The sequence below is a fragment of the Ochotona curzoniae genome, unplaced genomic scaffold (genome assembly GCF_017591425.1).
Source record: "Ochotona curzoniae isolate NIBS_2020 unplaced genomic scaffold, NIBS_Ocur_1.0 contig_605, whole genome shotgun sequence".
In the NCBI taxonomy this organism is placed as follows: domain Eukaryota; kingdom Metazoa; phylum Chordata; class Mammalia; order Lagomorpha; family Ochotonidae; genus Ochotona; species Ochotona curzoniae.
In genome coordinates, this window is record NW_024466491.1 from 20431 (window position 1) to 40999 (window position 20569).

Sequence of the window (20569 nt, forward strand, 5' to 3'; positions counted from 1 at the left end):
ACTATTTATTACTGGACTTTGATGTGGGTGAGAAAGAAAACGTTCTCTCCAGGGTGTAACAGAGGAAAGAAAACTAGGTGCCATGATAGGAAAGGCAGTAAGCTGCCAGATGGGATGTGATGTTAGATGCAGTTCTGTGTGTGTGCATACAAAGCTTGCATATATGATTTTAAAAAAGGGATTCCCAAAGAGTTGCACAACGATTTGATACATGGTTAGGCTACAATAAAGTATGCTCAATAAAGCATTTTCCTTGACTAGTTCAGTCTGGTAATAAGAAAACATCCCAAGTAACGCATGCCAACAGTAAAATGACAAAGTTTATCAGAGTTGAGCAAAAGGAAACTCAAACATGTAAATAATCCTTGGGAACTTCAAATATAGGCAGCATAAGGGAAAATGTAGAAATTAGTTGAATACATTCGTATGTGGACAGCTTCTGGTGCAAGACTGTTCCCATGCCTGGGCTTCCAGAAGGGCTGAAGCTCAATGCTCCAGTGGCTGCCTCTTCAGAGCAGGTGGCTGTCAGGGGCATGATGGGCGATCATTGTGACAAGGGCTTGCTGGATAACATGACAGTCAGCCTGTTTCTCCTAGAATCTCTTGCAGTCTTTAAAACTTGCAAAGAATTCATTTCAGGCTTTATGAGAATGATGTAGCACTTGGGGACAAAGATGCAGCCCAGGAGACCAGCACCAGAGGCCAAGATGGAGAAGACCTCCACGGCCACCATCACCTTCCCCTTGGTGCTCTGGTACACAGGCAGGAAGGTCACCCACACACTGCAGAACACCAGCATGCTGAATGTCAGGAACTTGGCTTCATTGAACGTGTCAGGCAGCTTCCTGGCAAGGAAAGCCACAGTGAAGGTGCCCAGGGCCAACGAGCCCAGGAAGCCCAGCACACAGTAGAAGGCAGTGATGGAGCCCTCGTTGCACAAGAGGATGATGTGTCCATGCTCAGAGTGTGCATCTGTGTCCACAAAGGGAGGAGATGTTGCCAGCCAGATGGCACAGAGAGTCAATTGGATGAGGAAGCAGATGGGAATGACAGCATTTGGGGCTCCTGACACCAGCAATCGCCTCATGGTCCTTCCAGGCTTCATGGCCTTGAAGGCCAGAACCACAGTGATGGTTTTGGCCAACACGGCAGAAACAGCCACTGTGAACACCAGGGCAAATGTGATTTGTCTTAGGAGGCAGGTGGCTGTGTTGGGACGGCCAATGAAGAGGAAGGAGCAGAGGAAGCAGAGGAGGAGTGAGATGAGCAGGATGTAGCTGAGGTTGCGGTTATTGGCCTTGACGATGGGTGTGTCTTGGTGCTTCACAAAGATCCCCAAGACCACAGCTGTGATGAGGGACAGGGCCAGAGCCATACAGACCAGGACTGTCCCCAGGGAATCCTCTAAGGCCAGGAATGTCACCACCTTGGGAGGCAACGAGTTCTCTCCCTGTTTGGGTACTCATGCTTTGCGCACTGGATGCACTGCTCTGCATCTGAGGAAGAATTCAGAGTTTCTGTGTTACGAGGTTTTCATTTTTTTCTCATGGAAAGCAAGGATCATCTTGGCAAGTGTAAGTTATGTCTGATGGATTGCCAGGACTACTTAAGGGTGCATTTCTGATCTAGGGAGTAAGCCTGCTGCTGCCGGGAGCCAATCAGTTCAGAGGGTGTGAGGCCTTGAGTTAGCTCATCCTATCACCATAGTTATGGATGCTGCTTATCCTGATTTCATCTATACCACACGTTTGCCTTAAGAGGAGCCTACAGCACCACAGCTGGAGGACTGGCTTGGGACAGTGGCTTTTGAAGTCTTCTTTCATGCTTAGAGGAGGAAATGGGACTTGGTCATCCTCCTGGGATAAATTGGCTTATCAATTTCCTAATAGGGACTGTATTCTTTTGTGTTTTATTTGATATCTGGTAGGACACATCATTCCTCATTCTACATATTTTTCAGTGTTAGTAGGTTCTTGTCCCCTTTCTTATATAAATGTTATTTTTGAAGAATTAAAATAACCTAGCCACTGTTCATTTCTACAAGGCTGAGTATTTTAATCGAATGACTGAAGGGTAGATTGCATTTTCACAGTTTCCATTCATTAATGTCCCCAAAATGGTTTGTTCATAAATATTTTATAATACATTGGGAGAATGTCATAATTTCTATCAGCTTTGTACTCCCTGCCGTGTTGGCTTTAAGAGCTCACCCCTAGCGCCCCGCTGCGTGGCCTAGCGGCTAAAGTCCTTGCCTTGAATGCGCTGGGATCCCATATGGGCGCCGGTTCTAATCCCAGCAGCTCCACTTCCCATCCAACTCCCTGCCTGTGGCTTGGGAAAGCAGTGGAGGACGGCCCAAAGCCTTGGGACCCCACACCCGTGTGGGAGACCTGGAAGAGGTTCTTGGTTCCTGGCTTCGGATTCGGCACAGCACAGGCCGTTGCGCTCACTTGGGGAGTGAATCATCGGACAGAAGATCTTCCTCCCTGTCTCTCCTCCTCTCTGTATATCTGACTTTGTAATAAAAATAAATCTTTAAAAAAAAAAAAAAGCTCACCTCTGGTGTCACAGTGAGTCAGCAGATAGGACCGTGGGCCTTTTGTCTGAATACTGTTTATGGAAATAGATGCTGGGTAGCTGTTGTTTTGTTTTTTTCCTCTAAAGATTTTACTCAGGTTTTTCAGGGGATACTCAGAGTGCTACCAGATTCTCAAATAATCTAGGGTGGATCTTTCTCTCACATCTACATAGCTTTTCTGAAGGTGCCATGTTCTCCGCTTTGAGTCACCCATTATTTTCCAGGCTTCTGTCCCAGAGACATGCCAGATGCACACAGGCCCCTTGGATTTTGTATTATGCATCTCGAGTTCTATGTTCCTGAATTTCTTCCTCATGTTGATATCTTTATGTATCGGTCCATATCCTTCCTGAAAGAGGGAAGACGTACTTGTTCTCTGCCAAGTAACCAACTCCGTGATTCCTCTTTGCTAAAATGATTGAAATGGCAAAGGCTTAAGGTTGCCATTCAGATCTCGACAATATTCTTGACAGTTTGAAAGCCCCAAATATTTAAAACTGGTTCTTTTACACTTTTTGTTGTTGTTGTTTTGAGATATAATTCCTGAAGTGTGTACTAGTGTACTAAGTATTTCTAGAAGAGTTTGTTGTTGTCACTGTTGCTTTTAGGATGTCGTGTTCGTGTTCCAACTTGCTCCTTGTCTTTCCTAGAGGATGTTTTCAAAGCATAGGGGCCTGATGTTAACTCTTTTGTACCTTGTACTGTTTGTTTAAGGTGTGATGTAGGAAGTGATCAAATGTTTCCAGCATGTTGACTTGTACTTGCTTTTTATTTATCCCTTGAGTACAGTCAACATGATGACATCTTCCGTTTCTTGGTAGACTATGGCCAGATCTCTCCAGGAAATCTGATTGAGGCTGGTTTAACTCAAAAGTGGTGGCTAAAGAGAGAGAGCTACTAAGTCTCTCTTAGAATCAGTGCCACAGGTTCAGCTCAGCTCATGGGATGAGTCTCCCCAGAGGATAAACGGACAGCTATTGGGAGAGTAGTGGTGATTATTATAGGATGGATGTAGCAAAAGCATGAATGGGTGTGTGCTTTGGAAACTGTAGTGTTATGAACCCAGTTCCCAGTATTCTTGGTTTCCTTTCTATTGAGATGAGAGGGGTAAAGTTAGTGAAGGGAAGGGACACATTTTCTACCTGTCTGATTGGAAACGCCTCCGTCCTGGCACAAGACACAGATAAAGCAGCAGACAGGTCTTCGTTCCTGTGGAATTCTCATGAATCCTGGAGAGCAACTCTGGCTGCACACAGACTGGGGAGCCTGCAAAGAAACAAGGAAGTCTTGGCCAGTTGTTGCAGGTTAGCAGCCACTTTGATAGGGTGGCTGATTTTTAGCGCCTCAACACAGAAGACATGGGCCTTCAAAGACAGGTCATCCTTCCATCTCCCTCCACAGTTATGTCTACAAGTCTAATATCCTCTAACTTCCTCTTTGATGTTTGGGCTTCTTATTTGTCTTTACACAAGGCATCTGAGCACCTTTATTTCATAAAGTGTTAATAGCAACACTCTTGGTTTTTCTCTCCCCTTCAAACTTATTGCAACATAGGTTCCTGTAATATAAAGATTCTGAGAGAGCCTGTGCGTGAGGAGATGAGGCATACTCAGAAACATTCCTGGGAAACGTCTAGTATGAAAAAGTCACGCTTGGATTTCCCAGTGAACAGTTGAAACGCTTTCACCGGTTCGTCATGGTCTCCCCCGGGTTGGTGAACAAGACTTTAACATTAGCGCAAAATAACCTAAGGCAGTGATGAGTTCAGACACTACTCTGGGCTCCTGAGGCAGAGCAGAGCCTTCTCCTCCATATAGGAGCACTGTGGGATGGCAGACACACCTGTCGCCTAAATGGCTTAGGACAGTTCCTGTTTGGAAAGACCACATAGATCATAGTCATTGCTTAGAGAAGCTTTGTTGAACAAAGGTTGGAAACTGAACGGTATGCCCATGTGTGGGACAGCAGACACAGTGTGCCCAAAGACATGTTCTCATGTCAGGTCATAAACCGCTTCCCTATCTTCTACATCAGTGCATAACTGAGGTTCCAAGCATGCATGGCTCAGGGTGGAGATTCCGACCATGCACCTGGAGACCTATGTTTGGTATTTCTATGAATGTGTTTTAATCTCACTTCATTCCCTAAACTGCTGCAGAACTGGTGAGGACAGACACAGCGTACAACACAGGCAGAAAAATCAACAGAGCCAAGGTGGATTGAGTGCTAAGCTGAAGGGTTTGCAGTACATGTGATTTTAGGAGTGTGTTCATGGCTCGGTCCCACTCTGGAAATGGAAGCATACCTCGACGAATGCAACGGGCCATTCTATCCACTCCTCATGCATGAACAGGACTGGCTCCTCTGAATTCGTGGAGGAAACCTCTCCCATTTTAACCAGCAGTCCAAGACCGGTCGGGAAACTCACAACATTGTGGATGTCATATTGGACTGAAGGGTTTCTGGTTTCATCCAGGGATATGTGGCTGCCAGCGCTGTTTACAAACTGGAGTGTCCTCAGAAACGGATGGAGCTAGAAGGAAGACACATCGAAGGGTAAGGACATTCAATGGCCACGTGAAAGTCTGTATGTAATCCACTCTCCTCCCTCCTGACAACCAGGATTTCTTTCTGGCAGAGGCTGAGTTTTTTGTCACGCACCCTTAAGGGAGAGGAGCTCTTCTCACACCATCTCTGGAGAAAGAAGCAAGTTTATTTACAAGTATCCAGGGTGTTGTCTAGAGCGTTGAGATGTGGGCTGCAGTCCTCACTAAAGGAGTCCCTTGGGGCTTCTCAGAAAGACAACCGCGGGAGACATTTAGCATACAGGGATACAGTCAGGGTCCTGAAGATGATGTCAACGTATTTGCGGATATCAAAACATTTCAGCGAAAAGTACAGACTTGACCAGTTTGTCATCCCTGCCTTTTGTCATGAGCTTTGTTTTGAATATGTGCACGACAGGATTGTCTCCCATTTGAAAGACGTTCTGGGATGCAGTTTCTAATGAAAGAATTAGAAAAGGAGTACCCCATCACACAGTTCCCCAAGCATGGGTGACAGTTACAATGAGAAGTACTCGAATACCCATCTTTCATTTCCTTGATCTCTCTCATCTTGAGATAAGAAAGGGGTCACCTTGATGTGAGGCTGTAAACCCTCACCCCCCTGTGTCTCCCACCGGGTGCTTGGTGCAGAGGCTGTGTGCAAGAAGGGGTTACCTGCCAGGGAAGCAGCACAGGCCAGTCTGCAGCTGTTGAAGATGTCATTTCCACGTGCCTCAGGAGCAGCTCGTGGAGGGCGAGGGCCACCGCATGCACAGCATTGTAGATGGAGTAGCTGGCATCCGACAAGGTCCTCATGTCCATGTCGGCTGGCAGGAACTCAAGGGAAGCGTTGGGTGGGCAGACCCCGATTTCTCCACACAGCGAGCCCTCCAGCGAGCAGTGGAATGTGTGAAGCCAGAGTTTGCTGAAATAGAAGTCTTCTGGGTAGTGGGAGGGATTCACTGTGCACAGGAAGGGCTGGAGGCCGGGGATCTCCTCATGGCAGTGGGAAAAGGAGAAGCCCCCATGGAAAGAGTGCAGCAGGTGGGGTTGTCTCGTATACCACAAGGTCTCTCTTGCACACCATCACCCACACCTTCCCTAGGGTGAGAAAGGATTCCCCAGAAGTGTCTACATGCACGAGGGCCCTTACGTCCCCATAGAGGATGTGCACGCTTGCATTCGAAGCTGGGATACTGTTCATGAAAGTGACATCAGAAGGGGCATACATCCTTCCCATGCCAGGCAGCTTCACGGTCAAGGCCACACAGACGCCTTTCAGGAACATCTCCCCACTGAGCTCCTGCAGGAACCACTCTCCTCTCATGTCATCGGACACAAACAATGCCACCCATGTCCAACCAAAATGCAGCAGCAGGGCGAGGATGCCCTGGGCCAGAGCGCCATCACGGGTGGCCATCTGGTACAGGGAGGGGAAGCGGGACCTGTCACTCAGCACGGGATCCGAAGGGCCATAGGTGAGCTGTGTGAGGAAGGAGAGGCAGTCAGCGAGATTTGGGACTGTCCCTTGGGGAAGAGGAGTGAAAGGATTCTGTCCGGGGATGCCCCCGAATGGAACAAAGGTTGGAGAGAAGGAGAGCTGGAAAGACTGCCCAATGCCCCCTCCTCCTGACCCCTGCATCCCAGCTTGGTCACATTAAGAAGGGACATTGAGTTCCTCACCAAACAGAAACTCAGGAGCACCCTTGGAGCTGTGGGCTGATGCCAGGACCTGCCAAGTTCCCGGTGCACAAGATCTGAGACAGAGAGCAGTATTGATCTTCTTACTCTCCTGGTCCTTGGAATTACCGATTCCCACTCTCTCCACATTCTCACCCTCCTCCCTATCTTATCTTGGCTATGCGAAGTCAACTCAGCCTCTTAGATTTCCTATAAGGCGATTTCCCCACAGCAGAGAGGTCTCTGAGGCGGAGCATGTCTTATGTTTGGCAGGAATACCTGCGTGGACGGGTCCTCTCTTGAGGAACCTTTGAGACAAGCAGTTGTGAGGGGAACTCTCTCTCTGCAGAGCTGTCATGACGTCAGCCTGGGTGGGTGGGAGGTGAGTGTGGTCTCCGTGCTCTGCTCCGTGGAGCTCTGCGGAGCTGTCATGGCTCTCCGTGCTGTCCCCAAGGGACCATCTGATGAAGTTGCTGTCCAGGCGTCTGACAGTTGATGGCCCCTGGTTGCCTCCTGAGATAGTCTTATGTCCTTGGCATGAGGACAGGGCAGTTCCGTGGGCTGTAGACACTGGCTACAAGGTACAGTGCTGTCGGCAGACAGCAGCTGGTAATCCAGCAGGGGTGTGTGTGTGTGTGTGTGTGTGTGTGTGTGTGTGTTTGGGGATGGGTGGACACCCTGGCTCTGGGTTGAGGCTCTCAGTCTACACAGCCCACTCACCTGTGGGGTTCTGTAGAGCTCCAGAAGCATCTGTGTTTCCTCAGAAAATGCTGACGTGGTCCCTGCAATGATAGTAACTGGGTTGTGCTGTGTCTGGCAGCTGTAGTTGGGGCACATGGGCAACGTTCCACTCAGGCCATGCAGGGCTCCCCACAAAGTGAACTGGTTGCTGGCAATGGCGTTGTACAACTGGAAGCCCAGGGTCATGTTCGGGAGCAGGTGGGGGTCCTTATTGATCTCCTGTATGGCAAAGTAGAAGGCCAGCACATATTGGTAGTTCTTCCACAGCCACCTGAACAAGAGAGAGAGGGTTAGACCATAGAATTCAGTATTGCACCCTGACTCTCTCCTGAAACAGCAGACCTGAGCTGCCAGCCCGTGCAGCCCCGTCCCCAGTGATGGTTACCTTGGTTACAGAAAGTCGGTGGACACCACAGTGACCTCAACCAGAATCTGGCACTCCCTGAAGGCAGCCAAGGCCTCGTGTGGACCAATGATGGACAAAGGCCAACATTCCCTGTCCTGTCAGGACCCAGGCAGGGCTGATGTCAGCACCCATGTCCAAGGAGGTATAAAACCTTTGTCTCCTCTACCCAGCTTGTCTTTCCCACTTGGGGTTCCTCTCCTCTCCTGTCCATTCCTCCAGTCCCAGGAATGGACATCTCTTGGTATAATAAAGGCCTATTTGTACTTGGCTGGTATTTGCTTTTTTGGGTGGTTGGCAGATCTAATACCCAGCTCATACAGCTGTTGGGCTTGAGATCCCGAGGGCTAAAACATTTGCACAGCACAGGGTTGACAAGGCAGGGGACGCGTGGCATTTAGCCTCTTCCTGGGCAGGCTTAGGTCCTAAGATCATCTACAAGGCAGGTGCCTCCGTGTGCTGTCATAGGCCAGCTAAAGATGGTGGGGCACATGCTCACATCGAGGCTTTAGAAACATCTGAAGGTGTCCCAGCCTGGGTCCCACGCCAGCGTGAGGGCAGGAGGCGAGACACACGTAGCTTCGCTGTTTTGTTTCCTGAGCCGGGGACTTGTTTCAGTGGCTCCTGGGTGGCAAGTTTTCTGAGCTCTGGGAGTCTTTAGCTCTGAAACCACCTTATATTCCAGGTACTCCCCAACCCCTCAAGCCTTTTCTCATGCAATGTGTCCACTCTTCTGAAAATAGTTTTTCCTCAGTTGCACCGTCCTTGAAATTTAAGCATTGTGCTCCAGCGTTCCACCTGATTTTCAGTTTCCTTAAATGTTCTTTCTCTCTAGGGAATTCCTTTATCCCGTCCCAACTACCTTGACTATACTTTCTTCTTTCTCAGTAGTTAACTGGGTGGTGTTGTTTTCATTGTAAGCTTGAATTGCTATTTTTTTCTCACAACGAATTCCCTTTTTCCTCTTACAATTATTCTGCTCTCTTCTGGATGTTTCATATTTCAACACTCAAATTTTTTTTAAAAGTTATTCACCATTTAAAACGTGCCGTGTGTCTCCGTGCATCCAGACCAACCATGGACTCGCAGAGAAACCGTTCACAGCATCCTGACAACAGGATGCTGGAATCTCTGACGCTGTCCGTGCCCTCAGTGTCAGGACACACTTCAACAATAGCAAGATGGACCTACGACTGTTCGTGAAGCATCACCCATTCTAACACTAGAGGGGAAATCAATGGGGGTGGGACGGGGATCTTGGGGAGGCGGTGAGACATACCAGAGCCTATGGAACTGTATCATAAAACAATACTAAGAAATGATTTTAAAGAAGACGATGAGAAATGAAAAGTAAAAAAAAAAAAAAATAGTATTATGAAAATATATTGAGTGGCCCAGCACAGTGGCTTAGTGGCTAAATCCTTACCTTGCAAGCACTGGAATTCCACATGGGTGCTGGTTCTTTTCATGACTGCTCTACTTCTTTTTTTTTTTTTTTTAAGATTTATTTATTTATTGCAAAGTCAGATATCCAGAGAGGAGGAGAGACAGAGAGGAAGATCTTCCGTCCAATGATTCACTCCCCAAGTGACCGCAATGGCCGATGCTGTGCCGATCCGAAGCCAGGAGCCAGGAACTTCTTCCGGGTAACCCACACGGGTGCAGGGTCCCAACGCTTTTGGCTGTCCTCAACTGCTTTCCCAGCCACAAGCAGGGAGCTGGATGGGAAGTGGAGCCACTGGGATTAGAACCCAGCACGTTCCCAGCGCGTTCAAGGCGAGGACTTTAGCTGCTAGGCCACGGCACCAGGCCTGACTGCTCTACTTCTTAACTGGCTCCCTGCTTGTGGCCTGGGAAAGTAGTGGAGGACAGCCCAAAGGTATCATGGGATGCCCAGAGGAGACTCCTGGCTCCTGGCTTCAGCTGTGGCCATTGCAGCCACTTGAGGTGTGAACCACTGGATGAAGGGCCTTTCTCTCTGTGTCTCCTTCACTGTGTAACTGCCTTTCCAATTAAAAAAAATCTAACATATGATTATAATAATTAAACATATATAAGTAATACTAAATATTATATATAATAAATGTAATATGTATTAATACATATTGCCAGAAAAGTATTGTAGATATTGGTGCCTGGCATAACATGGGTAAGCAAGTCAATGCAAGGCATTGTGGAATGAGCCAGTCGGTAAGAGCACACGGAGAACCCGCTGAGAAAACTGTCCGGGTTGGGCAGATCCATGGAGCGGCGCTGCAGGCTAGTGCTGGGAGGAAGCAAGGGGTGGGATGCTGCTGGGATGGAAATCCGCAGATTTTGCAGCAAGCACTAGACAAGCAGTCCCCAGGGCTTTATGCATATGTGAGTCTGCAGACCCAAAGGGTGTGTATCCCACATATCTGTTTTTAAATGTATCTGGGAGAGAGAGGAATGGAAGAGCGAGCCTGCCGCTTCCCAGGCTCCCAGGGGCTGGGGCTTTGCCCAGGTCTGCAGCTAGGAGCTAGGGGTCTCAGCAGAAGGTCCCACATGGGTGGCACAAAAGTGCAGCTAGGAGCTGGGACCTCACCAGAAGGTCCCACATGGATGGGACAACAGTCCTTTGGGCTGTTACTGCTGCAGCCCCCTTGTCCTCCATCTGCAGGAAGATGCTGAGCTGGCATCTCAATGTGGAGGTCACATGCCCAGCCCAGCCCTGTAATACTGATCAAGAAGAGAAACCAACTATGTTTAGGTATTCGATGTGACACATAGCATGTTTGGAAGAAGGGGAGGTAACCCGTGTTTGTCACTTAGAGTAAATGGTGTGCACACCAGATGGCTCCGTAAGACAACCCATTTGCAGAATGTGTCGGCCGGTCTGTGTCCACACGCAGCGTACACACCTCACAGCAAGGCCTAGAGAATTCTAGCACTCAGGCAGCACCTCATGACCTGGCCCCCTACTGCACGGAGCACAACCAGACAGTTCTTGGGCAGGAGAAGGGTCTGATCCTGAAGACTCAAGAGAGTGGAGCAGACAAGAATGGTGTGTTGGACCCGGTGGTGTGGCCTAGTGGCTAGAGTACTCCTCGCCTTGAACGTGCCAGGATCCCATATGGGCACCAGTTCTAATCCCAGCAGCCCCACTTCCCATCCAGTTCCCTGCTTGTGGCCTGGGAAGGCAGTCGAGGACGGCCCAATGCTTTGGGACCCTGCACCTGCGTGGGAGACCCGGAAGAAGTTCCTGGATCCTGGGTTCGGATCGGCATAGCATCGGCCATTGCGCTCACTTGGGGAGTGAATCATCGGACGGAAGATCTTCCTCTCTGTCTCTCCTCCTCTCTGTATATCTGACTTTGCAATAAATAAATAAATCTTTGAACCTACCTGGCAGCTGCCACAGTACTTCCCGGACTATTCAGAAAATACAGGTAGGTTGGTTCTGGCTCCTGCTGCCTGTAATAAAGAGGGAAAAAACCCAAGAGTATGAGATCTCCATGCCTGTAGACGGTCAGCCCAAGCTGTCTCAGACACCACTGTTCCTGCAGTAATGAGGACTGAAGAGACGGTGAGACCAGGAGAGGCAAATTAGCCTGAGCAGCATGGAAGGCTGAGCCACGATGGAGACCAAGGCCCGCCTCCTGGCTGAGCCTAGGGCAGGATGGGTTTGGCGTGGTTCTGCGGGTGAGCCTTCAAGCCGGGAGATCCAAGATCTGTGCAGAATCCAGAGGATGCTGACAAGGGTGTGCCCTGGGAGGACCCGGGTCAGGTGTCCTGTAACAGCCCAAAGCAAGGCAGCCTCCACAGGCTGACCCCTATCCCACAGTCTCCTTGTTTCTCAGTAGTTCTGTCTCTCTGTCTTTTTGACTGCTCTCCCACAGTCCTTGGTGGGATTTGAGGAGCTCTGTGCCCCGGGGCCTCTGCACCTGAGACCCTACAAACTAATTTTGAAAAACATGTTTTTCGAAAACATGTTTATCATACATCCTCTGGGATGCACGGTTTCATCATGTCTGCTCTCTCCCCCCACCCCCAGAAACACCAGCTCTGTAAACATCCATCCGGAAGGAGCCAGAGGTCACTGGGTCAAGGAGACGATGCTGAGGGGGCCATGGCAGGTGTGGGAAGAGCTGAGGCTGCACTCAGCAAGGCACACCGGGGCATCACTTCCTGTCATGTGTGTGGGAGCCTCTGAAAAGTGTTCCGAGTCGCAAGGATCCCAAGTGCACCCCCAAAGAAGGCAGTTTCTCGTATGATACCACCCCTGTGTCTGTGGGGTCTCCTGAGAAGATGGGAGTGTCCCCCTGCCCACCACTCCCTTCTATTGTGAACCTGGCGTGCTGAACATCTGCCTCTGGGCATCCTGGGAAGACACGCTCCTCATTCCTGGATTTACCATGTGAAAACCAAGACAACGTTCTTGCCTGAATCCTAAACATCTGTCGTCATGTCTCTTCTATTTGTTTTTTTTATATATATAAGATTCGTTTATTTATTATTGCCAAGTCAGATATACAGAGAGGAAGAGAGAGGAAGATCTTCCATCTGATGAATCACTCCCCAAGTGGCTGGTGCTGCCCCGATCTGAAGCCAGGAGCCAGGAGCCTCTTCCTGGTCTCCCACACGCAGGTGCAGGGTCCCCAAGGCTTTGGGCCGTCCTCCACTGCTTTCCCAGGCCACAGGCAGGGAGCTGGATGGGAAGCAGGGTGCCCACATGGGATCCTGGTGAATGCAAGGCAAGGATTTTAGATGCTGGGCTACCATGCCAGGCTGTCGCATCTCTCTCTTTTAAACCACTGCTGATGGCAAAAGCTTTTGATAAAACTCTCTCATTTAGGATTTTTTTTTCATTTATCTTAGTTTATTACCGGGCAGCGGGGGGGTGGGGAGGGTCTACTTTTCTCACCTGAGTGGGGAAATGAGTAGTAACAATGAAAGCTTTATAAGCCACTGCGTTTACTGTAGATTCTGCTATGGTTTCCTCTTAGTCATTTAATCTGCCCGAATGACTCTGAACAGCTATGACTTCATGACAATTTTTTTCCCAGTCTAACATGAAGGGATTTGATGTCTTAGGTTGCTCAGAATGGCAGGTAAAAAAAAACGGTAGTTCTTTTCATGGCTTTTCTTTGGCTGAAACTTAAAATGCAGTTACCAAAGTCTAGCGTGTATGCAGACAACCACCCAGAATGGTTCTTGGGGCATGAATTGAGGATCAGTTTGGAAACAAGGTTCAGAAAAGCTGTTGCCCTGTGCGGCAACTGTTTGCCGATGAGGGAAGCAACTTCTTCAAGTTCGTGTTTCTTAACAGTCACCGGTGCCAGTTAATGCAAAAAAAATGAAAGAATCCGTAACTCCCTCGATACTGCTTTCAAACCAACATACCACACTTGACCTTCATTAGAATGTAGTTATTTCTTCATGCAAGCAAATCAAAAAATGAATCCAGATTTCATATATATATATATATTTTTTTTTTTAAATGAGTCTTCTGGGGCCAGCGCGGTGGCCTAGGCGCTAAAGTCCTCACTTTGAATGCACCAGGATCCCATATGGGCACTGGTTCTAATCCCGGTAGTTCCACTTCCCATCCAGCTCCCTGCTTGTGGCCTGGGAAAGCAGCAGAGGACGGCCCAAACCTTGGGACCCTGCACCCGCATGGGAGACCTGGAAGAAGCTCCTGGCTCCTGGCTTCAGATCAGCACAACTCCAGCCATTGCGCTCACTTGGGGAGTGAATCATCGGACGGAAGATCTTCCTCTTTCTATATATCTGAGTTTGCAATCAAAATAAATAATTTTTTAAAATTGATCTTCTGGACGAGAATGTGAAGTGAGTCTCTCTTCGGAAAAAGCGATTATAACCTGAGGACACTTTGTGTTTGCCTCTTGGGCCAACACCAATCAGCCTCATCTAAATGTTTCCGTTTCACCAAAAAACATGTTCTCCAACCGCTGCCTGCAGCGCCACCTGCTGGCTCAGGGTCAAGACCCCCTCCCAAGGCTTTGGGTTTGCCCACAGTACCTCTTCCTCTCTGGCTGTCATCAGATTCACCCTCACAGAGTGAGTTTCTTTTTTTTTTTTTGCAGCATCTTTTTCTCTTGGAGAAGGAAGACGTGCCCCAATGAACTCCGAGCAAACCATATTTTGTTCAGGTTCCCAAGGATCGTGGCTTCCCTGCATTGCACTTCAACCCAACGCTGGCTCCTCCAGTTCTTCAGGTTCTGCCTCTCTTTCACAATTTCCGTTTCTATTTCTTTCTTTTTTAAAAGCTAGTTTTAGCAGAGGCCAATTGTGTCATTGCAGGTGTGTGACTTTGCAGTGTGTTGTAACTCAATGCACTGACCCTCTGTCCAGCTGAGCCCCGTATGCCATTAGCTACATCTTTCCATCTCGCCTACAGCTAGCCTGTGGTAAGAAACATTCTAGCATTGGCTTTTAAAAGGAGTCTAACTTTTCTTTTTATTCTTATTTTTAATCAATTTATTGTTACTGGAAAAATCAGATGGACAGGGAAGGAGAGACAGAGAAAGATCTTCCATCCACTGGTTGACTCCTCAAGTGGTCACAATGGCCAGAGCTGAGCTGATCCAAAGCCAGGAGCTTCTTCTGGGTCTCCCCATGTGGGTGCAGGGTCCCAAAGCTTTGAGCTATCCTCTACTACCTTCCCAGGCCACAAGCAGGGAGCTGGATGGGAAGTGGAGCAGCCAGGATATGAACTGGCACATATGGGATCCTAGTACACGCAAGCCAAGGACCTCAGCCACTAGGCTCCTGTGCCAGGCCCAACAAATCTGAGTTTTGACAGCCCACATTCATGTAAGATAAGACCGAATTTGTCTTTCTGTACTTGGCTTTCTCAATAAGCATCATGTTCTTTCTTTTTTCCCTCCAAAGATTTATTTATTTATTGCAAAGTCAGATATACAGAGAGGAGGAGAGACAGAGAGGAAGATCTTCCATCTGCTGGTTCACTCCCCAAATGACTGCAATGGCTGGAGCTGAGCCGATCTGAAGCCCGGAGCCAAGAACTTCTTTCCCGGTCTCCCACAAGGGTGCAGGGTCCCAAGGCTTTGAGCTGTCCTCTGCTGCTTTCCCAGGCCACAAGCAGGGAGCTGGATGGGAAGTGGAGCAGCTGGGATATGAACTGTTTCCCCTATGGCATGTCTCCCTTGTAGGTAGAAGTTAGGCCTACTATGGCATGCCAAATGCTTTTTTATGAGATCAGCATCACTCTGATGACAAAGGCACAACAGGAACAGAAATTGCACATCTGTATCCTTGGCCGAGAGAGAGGCACGCATTCCCAACAGAGTGCTGGGAGCTGAGTATCACTCAGCATCAAGAAATGACACAGCGGGATCCAGCGGTACAGACCCCAGTTAGACGAGGGGCTCAGCATACACAACACAGTGTGACACATCACAACACAACGAAGAACACACACCACACGGGCATCGCAACTGATGTGAAGTCAGCATGTGATGGGATTCAGCATCCCTGCATGATAAAGACAATCATTCCACAATCTAAGGTTTGAAGGAACATACCCCAACGCGATGAGGATGGCAAAAACAACAAATCAGCAGCTCACAGCATCCTTCATGGGAAAGAGCTAGAAGTATTTTCTGTGCAGACAGTTACGTTTCCAATCAGACAGGTAGCAAATCCAGAATTCCGGCTTGTTAGCTTTACAGTCTTCATGAGATTCTGAGGTGACTATTTCGCCAAATGGATGATTCTTCATATCTGATATGGAAACCCTATGTCTCTCTCTCTGTTTTTATTTTCAGACACACTGCACTGCATCCAGTGCGCAGAGCAGGGATACCCAAACAGGGAGAGAACGCGTGGCTGTCTAAACAGGTAAACTTCCAGGCCTGGCAGGATCCCCTGGGGATGGCCTTCCCTAAACAGCTCTCTTCTCTCCATCCTCACAGCTGCCATCCTTGGGGTCTTCCTGAAGCACCAGGACACTCCCATCGTCAAGGCCAATAACCACAACCTCAGCTACATCCTGCTCATCTCACTCCTCCTCTGCTTCCTCTGCTCCTTCCTCTTCATTGGCCGTCCCAACACAGCCACCTGCCTCCTAAGACAAATCACATTTGCCCTGGTGTTCACAGTGGCTGTTTCTGCCGTGCTGGCCAAAACCATCACTGTGGTTCTGGCCTTCAAGGCCATGAAGCCTGGAAGGACCATGAGGCGATTGCTGGTGTCAGGAGCCCCAAATGCTGTCATTCCCATCTGCTTCCTCATCCAACTCACTCTCTGTGCCATCTGGCTGGCAACATCTCCTCCCTTTGTGGACACAGATGCACACTCTGAGCATGGACACATCATCCTCTTGTGCAACGAGGGCTCCATCACTGCCTTCTACTGTGTGCTGGGCTTCCTGGGCTCATTGGCCCTGGGCACCTTCACTGTGGCTTTCCTTGCCAGGAAGCTGCCTGACACGTTCAATGAAGCCAAGTTCCTGACGTTCAGCATGCTGGTGTTCTGCAGTGTGTGGGTGACCTTCCTGCCTGTGTACCAGAGCACCAAGGGGAAGGTGATGGTGGCCGTGGAGGTCTTCTCCATCTTGGCCTCTGATGTGGGTCTGTTGTGCTGCATTTTTGTCCCCAAATGCTACATTATTCTCGTAAAGCCTGAAAAGAATTCTTTGAAAAGCTTAAGGAAAAAAGCAGGTTTTAAGCATGTCTAAATATTTTTTCAAAAGTTTTCACTATCATATTTGAAGAGATTGCAACCCAAAATTGTACTTAGCTGCATTCAGGTGTAATATTATGTCCTTCTTCCTGTTTACTATTTGTGTGTAGTTAAGATAGCCTAGTAGGGTACATGGGATCCATGTTTGGTCCTGGCTCAGACCTGTACATCTGACCACCTCTGGGACATCCTGGTTCCAGCCACCCAGCCTCGTCTGACTCCTCTTGTTGGCTTTTGACACAGCCCTGACACAAGCATCGGAATGGAGAGAGACGATGCATAAAATGGGATGTGTTTCTGATTTATTCCTTACCTTCTGTGTCTCTCTCCCCCAGACTTAATGCACAGGCTGAGACAGTCTTACCTGAGTAAAAACAATCATGGTGTTATCCAAACCTCAGATCAGCATGAAGATACAATAGCCGTGTCCCTTTCTTTGAGCATGGCTCTTCTGGCAATGGCAGAGTCAGAAAGTTCCACATTTCATGTATCCTATGTGGATAATGTCAGTGTCTATATAATGCTAAGACACTCTGAAAGTGTGCTATATCTTCTCATATCTACTTTTACTTACTCACTTTTACTGTGCTGAGTCTTGGGGAGTAGCAGGGTACCTGTGCTTGGAAGAGGGGGGATCTGCACAGTCTTGAGCCCACAAAGTTGTACAGTGACTAGGGGAACGGTTGGAGAAATTCTTCCATTAAAATGGGAAAACACTACAAGCACATCACACACACACACACACACACACACACACTCACACACACACACTTTACCTACCAGAATAAGTATATCTTTTACTCCCACTTTCCCCCACAAACTCTTTTTAAAAGATCTAGTTTTATTTGTATTAAAGATCTACAGAGAGAACGAGAGACACAGAGAAGGATCCTCTGTCTACTCATGCACTCCCCAAGGGGTTGTAATGATGGCAGCTGAGTTGATGCAAAGTCAGGAGCTTCTTCCGGGTCTTCCTCAAGGGTGCAGGGTTCCAGGGCTTTCAGCCGTTCTCTCCTGCTTTCCCAGGCCACAAGCTGGGAGCTGGATGGGAAAGTGAAGCAGCCAGGACATGAACTTCTGTCCATATGTGATGCTGGCTCTGCAGGCAGAGGCTAGCCTGTCATATCATGGTGCCACCCCAGTCTTTTACCACCACCATATTGGGGATCAGATTCCCACCACATGAGCTCTTGGGAGGGATAAGCTGTGTCCAGGCCAATGGGCAATGCTATGGGAAATGAAAATAAAACCACATGTACGTCTCACAAGTGTTTGTGCGCCTTCCCTCGCCACAGTTAAATTCCATTTTGCCTTGAACACACTGAAGTAGCTTCCTAGTCAAGGTGGGATTCGTTGTGCAAATGTCAGCAGGCCAGCAGGTGGGGGCTGCAGGGCAGGCCCTGGGAACCTGCCTTTAGCAACCTTCCTGAATGTGCCCAGATCATCCCCCGCCCCCAGGGGAATCCCAGCAGCTTCCACACTGCCTCACCCTGCTCACCCCTCTATCCATCCCTTGGTTGTTTTACTGTGTGTGAATTCAAGAAGCTGTGAAAGGCAGCAGGTGCAGGCCTTCTATTTGCCTTCCGGAATATTAGCAATAATCCAGTGCCTCACCGCTGAGGGGTGTTCCCTCACACCAGAGATGGGGAGCCTAGGCTAGGGGACCCCCCACTTCAGCTTCAATAGACAAAACATTCCTGACTCAGCATCTCGGAATCAGGGACTCTGGGCAGGTGCTCCAGCGCCACCGTGTGGTCCCAGGGAGTTGGCTTTTACTAGCAAATCTGTGAAGAACTTGAGGTTCAAAACAACCTCTCACCCTCTTTTAGACTTCCAAGTGACATTCAGGTATCTGTTCCTCAGATGTGGGGGACCTGGGGCATTTACACATTGCTGCTAAGACTGCAAGCACTATAGGAAAGCGTTGGGTGGCATGTTGAAAGATAAAGGAAGAATTGCCAAATAGCCCAGCCTTTCCACTCCCAGGGGGTCAATCAGTAGAGGTGATAATACACCCTATGACAGATCATCAGAATCATCAGACACCAGCGCTCGTGGAGAGCTGTGTATAGCAGGCAAAGGGAAGACAGCCCTAACGTGGATGAATACAACGTGGTGCATCTGCTGAGTGGAAAGCTGGAAAGCGACTGGGGGCTACCCTGTGCGTGAACCTGTCAACAGTGCTGAGTGTGAGAGATCCAGGTTTGCATCTGCGAGTCCATGTGACAGGTAAATGCACCAGGAGATGCTGGTGCTGTGGCCTCCATGTCCGCCTGACTGCTTCCTGGGTCATGGTGGGGTAACAGGGTGATAAACACTCCCCAAGATATATAGAGCTGATGACTGCACTGCCTCTTGAATGTCCTGTGTGCAATGGGAAAGTCAGAGTGGTCTAGGAACTGATTTGTGTTTTTGAGAGAGCAACAGAGAACTTTGAAATTCTTTTTTTTTTTCCCTCCAAAGATTTATGTATTTATTGGAAAGTCAGATATACAGAGGGGAGGAGAGACAGAGAGGAAGATCTTCCATCCGATGGTTCACTCTGCAAGTGAATGCAACGGCCGATGCTATGCTGTTCTGAAGCCAGAAGCCAGGAACTTCTTCCAGGTCTCTCACACGCAGGTGCAGGGTCCCAAGACTTTGGGCTGTCCTCCACTGCTTTTCCAGGCCACAAGCAGGGAGCTGGATGGGAAGTGGGGCTGCCAGGATTAGAACCAGCACCCATATGGGATCCCAGAGCATTCAAGGTGAGGACTTTAGCTACTAGGACACACCGTTGGGCACAGAATTATGCTGTTGCAATGATATGGAAGAACTAAGCGTGTGTGTAAGTGTGGGAGGGGACGAGAGATGCGGAGGGTCTATGGAACTGTGTCATAAAATAATAATACTAAGATAATAATAATAAAAAAATTGGGGGAATTATAAATAAGCAGCGTTACGTAAAATGTGGAAATGAGTTGAATACGTTGGCATGCTCACAGGTGCCAATGCAAGACAGCTCCCGTGCCAGGGCTTCCTCTGGCGCTGAATTTGTTCCTCTGTTGAGTGGCTGTTCTGAGCAGGTGGCTGTCAGGGCACATCAGGCTCAGGGACTGTCAAACACCAGAGGCGCAATCAGGGTGATGGAGTCTTGTGAGATAATGAGACAGTCTTCCTAGAATTTCTGGTATTTTTTAAAAGTTGCAAACAATTCCTCTCAGGTCTTAGGAGAATGATGTAGCATTTGGGAACAAAGATGCAGCACAACAGACCCACATCAGAGGCCAAGATGGAGAAGACCTCCACGGCCACCATCACCTTCCCCTTGGTGCTCTGGTACACAGGCAGGAAGGTCACCCACACACTGCAGAACACCAGCATGCTGAATGTCAGGAACTTGGCTTCATTGAACGTGTCAGGCAGCTTCCTGGCAAGGAAAGCCACAGTGAAGGTGCCCAGGGCCAACGAGCCCAGGAAGCCCAGCACACAGTAGAAGGCAGTGATGGAGCCCTCGTTGCACAAGAGGATGATGTGTCCATGCTCAGAGTGTGCATCTGTGTCCACAAAGGGAGGAGATGTTGCCAGCCAGATGGCACAGAGAGTGAGTTGGATGAGGAAGCAGATGGGAATGACAGCGTTTGGGGCTCCTGACACCAGCAATCGCCTCATGGTCCTTCCAGGCTTCATGGCCTTGAAGGCCAGAACCACAGTGATGGTTTTGGCCAGCACGGCAGAAACAGCCACTGTGAACACCAGGGCAAATGTGATTTGTCTTAGGAGGCAGGTGGCTGTGTTGGGACGGCCAACGAAGAGGAAGGAGCAGAGGAAGCAGAGGAGGAGTGAGATGAGCAGGATGTAGCTGAGGTTGCGGTTATTGGCCTTGACGATGGCTGTGTCCTGGTGCTTCAGGAAGACCCCAAGGATGGCAGCTGTGAGGATGGAGAGAAGAGA

The 20569-nt window shown here is 48.9% G+C and overlaps 3 protein-coding genes across 3 annotated transcripts; 1 reads left to right on the top strand and 2 right to left on the bottom strand.

Annotated features, from left to right (window-relative positions):
* Positions 1-544: 544 nt before the first annotated feature.
* LOC121162923 (vomeronasal type-2 receptor 26-like) lies at positions 545-15385 on the bottom strand. Its single transcript, XM_040990145.1, is given in 8 exon segments — positions 545-1425; positions 1428-1496; positions 3721-3844; positions 4884-5111; positions 5800-6117; positions 6278-6607; positions 7525-7816; positions 15375-15385. Coding segments are annotated over 8 exon segments (2253 nt in total).
* Positions 15386-16034: 649 nt separating this feature from the next.
* On the top strand, positions 16035-16631 carry LOC121162924 (vomeronasal type-2 receptor 116-like; the record flags this gene model as incomplete). The annotated part of the gene is made up of 1 exon (XM_040990146.1): positions 16035-16631. A coding segment is annotated over one exon (597 nt), but the record flags the coding sequence as incomplete, so codon positions are not given.
* Positions 16632-19753: 3122 nt separating this feature from the next.
* On the bottom strand, positions 19754-20380 carry LOC121162925 (vomeronasal type-2 receptor 116-like; the record flags this gene model as incomplete). The annotated part of the gene is made up of 1 exon (XM_040990147.1): positions 19754-20380. A coding segment is annotated over one exon (627 nt), but the record flags the coding sequence as incomplete, so codon positions are not given.
* Positions 20381-20569: the final 189 nt, after the last annotated feature.